The 11,936-nt window shown below is 50.2% G+C and overlaps 1 protein-coding gene across 1 annotated transcript in view; it reads right to left on the bottom strand.

The window, feature by feature from the left end:
* LOC140380602 (uncharacterized) overlaps nucleotides 1-11,181 on the bottom strand; it is a 14,668-nt gene extending 3,487 nt beyond the window's left edge. The window contains exons 1-5 of the mRNA XM_072464457.1: nucleotides 10,961-11,181; nucleotides 10,657-10,852; nucleotides 10,419-10,554; nucleotides 7,994-8,064; nucleotides 3,316-3,694 (exon numbers count right to left, since the gene is read on the bottom strand). Coding sequence (XP_072320558.1) covers nucleotides 3,316-3,694; nucleotides 7,994-8,064; nucleotides 10,419-10,554; nucleotides 10,657-10,798 — 728 coding nt within the window. The 5' untranslated portion in view covers nucleotides 10,799-10,852; nucleotides 10,961-11,181. The remainder of the gene's footprint in view (nucleotides 1-3,315; nucleotides 3,695-7,993; nucleotides 8,065-10,418; nucleotides 10,555-10,656; nucleotides 10,853-10,960) is intronic.
* Nucleotides 11,182-11,936: the final 755 nt, after the last annotated feature.

Below are 11,936 nucleotides of genomic sequence, written 5' to 3'. Positions count from 1 at the left end.
TGACATCCGCACCATGAGAGTGAACATAACCCACAATGAACAGTGACATCCGCACCATGAGAGTGAACATAACCCACAATGAACAATGACATCCGCACCATGAGAGTGAACATAACCCACAATGAACAATGACATCCGCACAATGAGAGTGAACATAACCCACAATGAACAGTGACATCCGCACCATGAGAGTGAACATAACCCACAATGAACAATGACACCCGCACCATGAGAGTGAACATAACCCACAATGAACAATGACATCCGCACCATGAGAGTGAACATAACCCACAATGAACAGTGACATCCGCACCATGAGAGTGAACATAACCCACAATGAACAGTGACATCCGCACCATGAGAGTGAACATAACCCACAATGAACAGTGACACCCGCACCATGAGAGTGAACATAACCCACAATGAACAGTGACACCCGCACCATGAGAGTGAACATAACCCACAATGAACAGTGACATCCGCACCATGAGAGTGAACATAACCCACAATGAACAGTGACATCCGCACCATGAGAGTGAACATAACCCACAATGAACAATGACACCCGCACCATGAGAGTGAACATAACCCACAATGAACAATAACATCCGCACCATGAGAGTGAACATAACCCACAATGAACAATGACATCCGCACCATGAGAGTGAACATAACCCACAATGAACAGTGACATCCGCACCATGAGAGTGAACATAACCCACAATGAACAGTGACATCCGCACCATGAGAGTGAACATAACCCACAATGAACAATGACACCCGCACCATGAGAGTGAACATAACCCACAATGAACAATGACATCCGCACCATGAGAGTGAACATAACCCACAATGAACAGTGACATCCGCACCATGAGAGTGAACATAACCCACAATGAACAGTGACATCCGCACCATGAGAGTGAACATAACCCACAATGAACAGTGACACCCGCACCATGAGAGTGAACATAACCCACAATGAACAGTGACACCCGCACCATGAGAGTGAACATAACCCACAATGAACAGTGACATCCGCACCATGAGAGTGAACATAACCCACAATGAACAGTGACATCCGCACCATGAGAGTGAACATAACCCACAATGAACAATGACACCCGCACCATGAGAGTGAACATAACCCACAATGAACAATGACATCCGCACCATGAGAGTGAACATAACCCACAATGAACAGTGACATCCGCACCATGAGAGTGAACATAACCCACAATGAACAGTGACATCCGCACCATGAGAGTGAACATAACCCACAATGAACAATGACACCCGCACCATGAGAGTGAACATAACCCACAATGAACAATGACATCCGCACCATGAGAGTGAACATAACCCACAATGAACAATGACATCCGCACCATGAGAGTGAACATAACCCACAGATGAGAGAAAAGGGGAAGACATACACCAGAACCTTTTCCCAGATGTGATGGTTGGACTCTTCAAGGCAGAATCACCACATCTTCACTCACAGCTTCAGGTTGAGGGTGTCATTGTTTTTTGTGGTGATGAAATTGTGATATTTATAGAAGTTCTAGTTTTGTGCTCATCATGTGGATTCATCATGTCATTGTTTATAGAGTCATAGGTTGAAGGATAAATGATCTAAACTACGTGCCATCCATTCATCTTCTACCGCTTGTTCCCTTTGGGGTCGCAGGTGACTGGAGCCTATCCAAGTCACTTTGGGCCTCAGGCGGGGTCCACCCTGGACATGCTGTTTCATTATATTTGGTAGGATGAAGGACACATTAGTTGTGAAAACAATCACCGAGTTTGAAAGGTATTAGTCCGTTAATAGTGGAGTGACGGCCGATTAAACAAAGTGATGCCGGCTAGTTAGCTCGTTACCTCGTTAGCTAGTTAGCTAGTTTGAATGTGAGACACGTGTGAAGAGGAGGACATGTGTGAAGAGGAGGACATGTGTGAAGAGGGGGACATGTGTGAAGAGAAGGACATGTGTGAAGAGAAGGACATGTGTGAAGAGGGGGACATGTGTGAAGAGAAGGACATGTGTGAAGAGGGGGACATGTGTGAAGAGGAGGACACGTGTGAAGAGGAGGACACGTGTGAAGAGGAGGACACGTGTGAAGAGGGGGACATGTGTGAAGAGGAGGACATGTGTGAAGAGGGGGACATGTGTGAAGAGGACATGTGTGAAGAAGAGGACATGTGTGAAGAGGAGGACATGTGTGAAGAGGAGGACACGTGTGAAGAGGAGGACATGTGTGAAGAGGAGGACACGTGTGAAGAGGACATGTGTGAAGAAGAGGACATGTGTGAAGAGGAGGACATGTGTGAAGAGGAGGACATGTGTGAAGAGGAGGACACGTGTGAAGAGGAGGACATGTGTGAAGAGGAGGACACGTGTGAAGAGGACATGTGTGAAGAAGAGGACATGTGTGAAGAGGGGGACATGTGTGAAGAGGACATGTGCGAAGAGGAGGACATGTGTGAAGAGGAGGACACGTGTGAAGAGGGGGACATGTGTGAAGAGGAGGACATGTGTGAAGAGGGGGACATGTGTGAAGAGGAGGACATGTGTGAAGAGGGGGACATGTGTGAAGAGGACATGTGTGAAGAGGAGGACATGTGTGAAGAGGGGGACATGTGTGAAGAGGACATGTGTGAAGAGGAGGACATGTGTGAAGAGGAGGACACGTGTGAAGAGGGGGACACGTGTGAAGAGGAGGACATGTGTGAAGAGGGGGACATGTGTGAAGAGGACATGTGTGAAGAGGAGGACACGTGTGAAGAGGGGGACATGTGTGAAGAGGAGGACACGTGTGAAGAGGACATGTGTGAAGAGGACATGTGTGAAGAGGAGGACATGTGTGAAGAGGGGGACATGTGTGAAGAGGAGGACATGTGTGAAGAGGGGGACATGAGGAGGACACGTGTGAAGAGGGGGACACGTGTGAAGAGGGGGACATGTGTGAAGAGGGGGACACGTGTGAAGAGGAGGACTAAGCAGGACTAAACCAGGACTAAACCATAGACTAAACCAGGACTAAACCAGGACTAAACCAGGACTAAACCATAGACTAAACTAGGACTAAACCAGGACTAAACCAGGACTAAACCAGGACTAAACCAGGACTAAACCAGGACTAAACCAGGACTTAACCATAGACTAAACCAGGACTAAACCAGGACTAAACCAGGACTTAACCATAGACTAAACCAGGACTAAACCAGGACTAAACCAGGACTAAACCATAGACTAAACCAGGACTAAACCATAGACTAAACCAGGACTCTGGTGGGTTTTCGTTCTGTACTCACTGCTGCTGGGTGTACTGAGGCTTCACTGAGAACGTTATGGGTCTTGATCCGGTCTGGACTCGGGTCTGGACTCGGGTCTGGACCCGGGTCTGAGGATGGGCCTGCTGCGGGATGGGTCTTTGCGGGACGACTCCTGGGACAAGACCCGGACTCTGGACCGCTGGAGTCTGGACGTCGGTCTGGACTCCTGTGGTTGGGACGCCGTTGGAGTGGTCTTGGGAGTGGTCTTGGGAGTGGTCTTGGGAGTGGTCTTGGGAGTGGTCTTGGGAGTGGTCTTGGGTCTGGACTTGGCAGGACTGGCCCTTGGACCCGGGTTTGCAGACGCAGAGCTGAGGCCGCAGACACATGCCTCCGTTTTGACACTGAGGGACACAGTTGGCTGAAGGACACACAAGAATATCTGTGTGAGGAACAATGACACTGAAGATCTGTGAGGAACAATGACACTGAAGATCTGTGAGGAACAATGACACTGAAGATCTGTGAGGAACAATGACACTGAAGATCTGTGAGGAACAATGACACTGAAGATCTGTGAGGAACAATGACACTGAAGATCTGTGAGGAACAATGACACTGAAGATCTGTGAGGAACAATGACACTGAAGATCTGTGAGGAACAATGACACTGAAGATCTGTGAGGAACAATGACACTGAAGATCTGTGAGGAACAATGACACTGAAGATCTGTGAGGAACAATGACACTGAAGATCTGTGAGGAACAATGACACTGAAGATCTGTGAGGAACAATGACACTGAAGATCTGTGAGGAACAATGACACTGAAGATCTGTGTGAGGAACAATGACACTGAAGATCTGTGTGAGGAACAATGACACTGAAGATCTGTGAGGAACAATGACACTGAAGATCTGTGAGGAACAATGACACACTGAAGATCTGTGAGGAACAATGACACTGAAGATCTGTGAGGAACAATGACACTGAAGATCTGTGAGGAACAATGACACTGAAGATCTGTGAGGAACAATGACACTGAAGATCTGTGAGGAACAATGACACTGAAGATCTGTGAGGAACAATGACACACTGAAGATCTGTGAGGAACAATGACACTGAAGATCTGTGAGGAACAATGACACTGAAGATCTGTGAGGAACAATGACACTGAAGATCTGTGAGGAACAATGACACTGAAGATCTGTGAGGAACAATGACACTGAAGATCTGTGAGGAACAATGACACACTGAAGATCTGTGAGGAACAATGACACTGAAGATCTGAGGAACAATGACACTGAAGATCTGTGAGGAACAATGACACTGAAGATCTGTGAGGAACAATGACACTGAAGATCTGTGAGGAACAATGACACTGAAGATCTGTGAGGAACAATGACACTGAAGATCTGTGAGGAACAATGACACTGAAGATCTGTGAGGAACAATGACACACTGAAGATCTGTGAGGAACAATGACACTGAAGATCTGAGGAACAATGACACTGAAGATCTGTGAGGAACAATGACACTGAAGATCTGTGAGGAACAATGACACTGAAGATCTGTGAGGAACAATGACACTGAAGATCTGAGGAACAATGACACTGAAGATCTGTGAGGAACAATGACACTGAAGATCTGTGAGGAACAATGACACTGAAGATCTGTGTGAGGAACAATGACACTGAAGATCTGTGAGGAACAATGACACTGAAGATCTGTGAGGAACAATGACACTGAAGATCTGTGAGGAACAATGACACTGAAGATCTGTGTGAGGAACAATGACACTGAAGATCTGTGAGGAACAATGACACTGAAGATCTGTGAGGAACAATGACACTGAAGATCTGTGAGGAACAATGACACTGAAGATCTGTGAGGAACAATGACACTGAAGATCTGTGAGGAACAATGACACTGAAGATCTGTGTGAGGAACAATGACACTGAAGATCTGTGTGAGGAACAATGACACTGAAGATCTGTGAGGAACAATGACACACTGAAGATCTGTGAGGAACAATGACACTGAAGATCTGTGAGGAACAATGACACTGAAGATCTGTGAGGAACAATGACACTGAAGATCTGTGAGGAACAATGACACTGAAGATCTGTGAGGAACAATGACACTGAAGATCTGTGAGGAACAATGACACACTGAAGATCTGTGAGGAACAATGACACTGAAGATCTGAGGAACAATGACACTGAAGATCTGTGAGGAACAATGACACTGAAGATCTGTGAGGAACAATGACACTGAAGATCTGTGAGGAACAATGACACTGAAGATCTGAGGAACAATGACACTGAAGATCTGTGAGGAACAATGACACTGAAGATCTGTGTGAGGAACAATGACACTGAAGATCTGTGTGAGGAACAATGACACTGAAGATCTGTGAGGAACAATGACACTGAAGATCTGTGTGAGGAACAATGACACTGAAGATCTGTGAGGAACAATGACACTGAAGATCTGTGAGGAACAATGACACTGAAGATCTGTGAGGAACAATGACACTGAAGATCTGTGTGAGGAACAATGACACTGAAGATCTGTGAGGAACAATGACACTGAAGATCTGTGAGGAACAATGACACACTGAAGATCTGTGAGGAACAATGACACTGAAGATCTGTGAGGAACAATGACACTGAAGATCTGTGAGGAACAATGACACTGAAGATCTGAGGAACAATGACACTGAAGATCTGTGAGGAACAATGACACTGAAGATCTGTGAGGAACAATGACACTGAAGATCTGTGAGGAACAATGACACTGAAGATCTGTGAGGAACTGAAGATCTGTGAGGAACAATGACACTGAAGATCTGTGAGGAACAATGACACTGAAGATCTGTGAGGAACAATGACACTGAAGATCTGTGAGGAACAATGACACTGAAGATCTGTGAGGAACAATGACACACTGAAGATCTGTGAGGAACAATGACACTGAAGATCTGTGAGGAACAATGACACTGAAGATCTGTGAGGAACAATGACACTGAAGATCTGTGAGGAACAATGACACTGAAGATCTGTGAGGAACAATGACACTGAAGATCTGTGAGGAACAATGACACTGAAGATCTGTGAGGAACAATGACACTGAAGATCTGTGAGGAACAATGACACTGAAGATCTGTGAGGAACAATGACACTGAAGATCTGTGTGAGGAACAATGACACTGAAGATCTGTGAGGAACAATGACACTGAAGATCTGTGAGGAACAATGACACACTGAAGATCTGTGAGGAACAATGACACTGAAGATCTGTGTGAGGAACAATGACACTGAAGATCTGTGAGGAACAATGACACTGAAGATCTGTGTGAGGAACAATGACACTGAAGATCTGAGGAACAATGACACTGAAGATCTGTGAGGAACAATGACACTGAAGATCTGTGAGGAACAATGACACACTGAAGATCTGTGAGGAACAATGACACTGAAGATCTGTGAGGAACAATGACACTGAAGATCTGTGAGGAACAATGACACTGAAGATCTGAGGAACAATGACACTGAAGATCTGTGAGGAACAATGACACTGAAGATCTGTGAGGAACAATGACACTCTGAAGATCGTCTGGAGCCTGAAAACGGTTTCGAAACACGTTTTTTGAAATCTTGAGTCTCGTGTCACATGATTCGTCGAAACGAGCATGAGTCTTTCATTTAAATCTTAATTCCAAAAGTTTTAATTAATCAAACAAAGTTGCAGGAGCTGTGAGGTAAGGGGGCGGAGCTGTGAGGTAAGGGGGTGGAGCTGTGAGGTAAGGGGGCGGAGCTGTTGTGTAACGGAGCGTTCCAGACGTGTGAGGTCAGAGGTCAGAGGTCAGAGCAAACCTGTGACGTGGATCTGAGAGTTCCACGTCACATATTTGTAGTGTTTACGTTTGTTTAGCTAACCGTTAGCATTAGCCGTTAGCATTAGCCACATAGTATTTCATTGTCGCTCAAGTTAAACTGCTGTTGTGTTTTTGGGCGTTACAAACATAAATTGAATTAAATAAATGTCTAAATCTGATCCTAATTTTATCCAGAATCGTCTAAATTAAACATTTCCTAAATAAAATATATTAAAAAAAAATTCTGACATTCCACGTGCTAAAGCCTCATTTTAACCATAATCTTAGCCAAATAAACTATTCCTAAACTTAACATAATCGAGAAGAGACCCTCCCCCAGACGAGACCCTCCCCCAGACGAGACCCGCCCCCGGACGAGACACGCCCCCAGACGAGACCCGCCCCCGGACGAGACACGCCCCCGGACGAGACCCGCCCCCGGACGAGACCCGCCCCCGGACGAGACCCTCCCCCGGACGAGACCCGCCCCCGGACGAGACCCTCTCCCGGACGAGACCCGCCCCCGGACGAGACCCGCCCCCGGACGAGACACGCCCCCGGACGAGACCCTCCCCCGGACGAGACCCGCCCCCGGACGAGACCCGCCCCCGGACGAGACACGCCCCCGGACGAGACCCGCCCCCGGACGAGACCCTCCCCCGGACGAGACCCGCCCCCGGACGAGACCCGCCCCCGGACGAGACCCTCCCCCGGACGAGACCCGCCCCCGGACGAGACACGCCCCCGGACGAGACCCTCCCCCAGACGAGACACGCCCCCGGACGAATGCAGACTAAACCAGGACCTGGTCCTGGTCCCGGTCCTGGTCCGTGAGACTTACGTTTGGTGCATCTGAGTGATCCCTGAGTCTGACTCCAGCCGTGACAACATTGACCTCCACAGACGTTCACTCTGCAACAGAAACAGGTTATAGACCGGGACTAGACCAGAAAGGTTTAGTCCTGATGTCCAGACCTCATGTTCTGACCTGATGTCCAGACCTGATGTCCAGACCTCATGTTCTGACCTGATGTCCAGACCTGATGTCCAGACCTGATGTCCAGACCTGATGTCCAGACCTCATGTTCTGACCTGATGTCCAGACCTGATGTCCAGACCTGATGTCCAGACCTGATGTCCAGACCTCATGTTCTGACCTGATGTCCTGACCTGATGTCCTGACCTGATGTCCTGACCTGATGTCCAGACCTCATGTTCTGACCTGATGTCCAGACCTGATGTCCTGACCTGATGTCCAGACCTGATGTCCAGACCTCATGTTCTGACCTGATGTCCAGACCTGATGTCCAGACCTGATGTCCAGACCTCATGTTCTGACCTGATGTCCAGACCTGATGTCCAGACCTCATGTTCTGACCTGATGTCCTGACCTGATGTCCTGACCTGATGTCCAGACCTCATGTTCTGACCTGATGTCCAGACCTCATGTTCTGACCTGATGTCCAGACCTGATGTCCTGACCTGATGTCCAGACCTGATGTCCAGACCTGATGTCCAGACCTGATGTCCAGACCTCATGTTCTGACCTGATGTCCAGACCTGATGTCCAGACCTGATGTCCAGACCTGATGTCCAGACCTGATGTCCAGACCTCATGTTCTGACCTGATGTCCTGACCTGATGTCCAGACCTCATGTTCTGACCTGATGTCCTGACCTGATGTCCTGACCTGATGTCCAGACCTCATGTTCTGACCTGATGTCCAGACCTCATGTTCTGACCTGATGTCCAGACCTGATGTCCAGACCTCATGTTCTGACCTGATGTCCAGACCTGATGTCCAGACCTGATGTCCAGACCTGATGTCCAGACCTGATGTCCAGACCTCATGTTCTGACCTGATGTCCTGACCTGATGTCCTGACCTGATGTCCTGACCTGATGTCCAGACCTCATGTTCTGACCTGATGTCCAGACCTGATGTCCTGACCTGATGTCCAGACCTGATGTCCAGACCTCATGTTCTGACCTGATGTCCAGACCTGATGTCCAGACCTGATGTCCAGACCTCATGTTCTGACCTGATGTCCAGACCTGATGTCCAGACCTCATGTTCTGACCTGATGTCCTGACCTGATGTCCTGACCTGATGTCCAGACCTCATGTTCTGACCTGATGTCCAGACCTCATGTTCTGACCTGATGTCCAGACCTGATGTCCTGACCTGATGTCCAGACCTGATGTCCAGACCTCATGTTCTGACCTGATGTCCAGACCTCATGTTCTGACCTGATGTCCAGACCTGATGTCCAGACCTGATGTCCAGACCTGATGTCCAGACCTCATGTTCTGACCTGATGTCCAGACCTGATGTCCTGACCTGATGTCCAGACCTGATGTCCAGACCTGATGTCCAGACCTGATGTCCAGACCTCATGTTCTGACCTGATGTCCAGACCTGATGTCCAGACCTGATGTCCAGACCTCATGTTCTGACCTGATGTCCAGACCTGATGTCCAGACCTGATGTCCAGACCTCATGTTCTGACCTGATGTCCAGACCTGATGTCCAGACCTGATGTCCAGACCTCATGTTCTGACCTGATGTCCTGACCTGATGTCCTGACCTGATGTCCTGACCTGATGTCCAGACCTCATGTTCTGACCTGATGTCCAGACCTCATGTTCTGACCTGATGTCCAGACCTCATGTTCTGACCTGATGTCCAGACCTGATGTCCAGACCTCATGTTCTGACCTGATGTCCTGACCTGATGTCCTGACCTGATGTCCTGACCTGATGTCCAGACCTCATGTTCTGACCTGATGTCCAGACCTCATGTTCTGACCTGATGTCCAGACCTCATGTTCTGACCTGATGTCCAGACCTGATGTCCTGACCTGATGTCCAGACCTCATGTTCTGACCTGATGTCCAGACCTGATGTCCAGACCTGATGTCCAGACCTCATGTTCTGACCTGATGTCCTGACCTGATGTCCAGACCTGATGTCCAGACCCGATTGGCTTTAGTCCAGTTAAACTCAGTCTCCTCTAGTGGGACTTTTGAGCATCAGTTTACTCTGTGGCTCTGAGTTAGTCCCTGATTGTCTCTGCTTTCCTCCTAGTCACACCCTGATCTAAACCTAGTCCTGGTTTAGACCTGGTTTATCACAATTGGGACTAGAACAGCACCGAACAAAAAAATAATTAGGACTTAAACTGGGCCTTAATCTAGACCAGAGGTCCCGGTCCTGGTCCTGGTCCTGGTCTAGTCCTAGTCCAGAGCCGTGCGCGTGCGTCCTCACCCTGACACTTTGAGCACGTGCTGGTGCGTCTCCCGCGTGTCCATCCTGCGCGTGCGGCTCTGCGCTCCAGTCTGCGCGTGCGTGTGTCGCGTGGCCGTGGCGATGGAGCTGACCCTGAGTGCGGCCCCGGGTCCAGGTCCAGGTCCAGGTCCGGGTCCGGGTCCGGGTCCGGGTCCAGGTCCAGGTCCGGGTCCGGGTCCAGGTCCGGGTCCAGGTCCGGGTCCGGGTCCGGGTCCAGGTCCGGGTCCAGGTCCGGGTCCGGGCTGCACCACGTAAACCCTCGTGAACGCGCCCGTCTGTCCTGCGCCGCGCGTCCACGACTCCAGAGCCACGAAGAGAAAACAGAAAAGTCCGAAAAGGCCCGAACAAACCCGAGCCATGTCCGCGCGCGCCTCGACACCAGCGCGTGAGACTAGCGCGAGCTCATCGTGCCACTCACCGGGACCAACCGGGACCAACCGGGACTAAAGCGGGACTAAACCGGGACTAAACCGGGACTAAACCAGGACTAAAGCAGGACTAAAGCAGGACTAAACCAGGACTAAACCGGGACTAAACCGGGACTAAAGCGGGACTAAAGCGGGACTAAACCGGGACTAAACCGGGACTAAACCGGGACTAAAGCGGGACTAAACCAGGACTAAACCAGGACTAAACCGGGACTAAACCAGGACTAAACCAGGACTAAAGCGGGACTAAAGCGGGTCAGGCTCACACCGGAGCCAGGAGCGGAGTCGGTCCCAAAGTTTCTGCCTCCAGACGTGACGCAGCGGGGGGCGGGGCCTCACAGCTGCTCCACGCGCGCGCTCACGCACGTTCACGCACACATGGCTCAGTCTGCGGCTCAGAGGTGGTCCTGGTGTCCTGGGGTCCTGGTGTCCTGGGGTCCTGGTGTCCTGGTGTCCTGGGGTCCTGGTGTCCTGGTGTCCTGGTGTCCTGGTGTCCTGGGGTCCTGGGGTCCTGGTGTCCTGGTGTCCTGGGGTCCTGGTGTCCTGGTGTCCTGGGGTCCTGGGGTCCTGGTGTCCTGGTGTCCTGGGGTCCTGGTGTCCTGGGGTCCTGGTGTCCTGGTGTCCTGGGGTCCTGGGGTCCTGGTGTCCTGGTGTCCTGGTGTCCTGGTGTCCTGGTGTCCTGGTGTCCTGGGGTCCTGGTGTCCTGGTGTCCTGGGGTCCTGGTGTCCTGGTGTCCTGGGGTCCTGGTGTCCTGGTGTCCTGGGGTCCTGGGGTCCTGGTGTCCTGGTGTCCTGGTGTCCTGGGGTCCTGGTGTCCTGGGGTCCTGGGGTCCTGGGGTCCTGGTGTCCTGGTGTCCTGGGGTCCTGGTGTCCTGGGGTCCTGGTGTCCTGGTGTCCTGGTGTCCTGGTCCTGGTCCTGGTCCTGGTCCTGGTCCTGGTCCTGGTCCTGGTCTGAGGAGGGTCTAGACCTTGATCCTCCAGGACTCACGCTTTGTCTCTGTGTGTTCTGCTGCAGACGCACGCGCCTCTTTTGGGCAAAAAATCACAAAAATTACAGGAAACTAAATAAA

This window comes from Eucyclogobius newberryi, unplaced genomic scaffold (assembly GCF_026437365.1).
Source record: "Eucyclogobius newberryi isolate DKJ021-1_F unplaced genomic scaffold, fEucNew1.0.hap1 SCAF_494, whole genome shotgun sequence".
Classification (NCBI taxonomy): domain Eukaryota; kingdom Metazoa; phylum Chordata; class Actinopteri; order Gobiiformes; family Gobiidae; genus Eucyclogobius; species Eucyclogobius newberryi.
The sequence above is the reverse complement of the archived record's forward strand: the minus strand, read 5'-3'. Positions and strand labels throughout refer to the sequence as shown.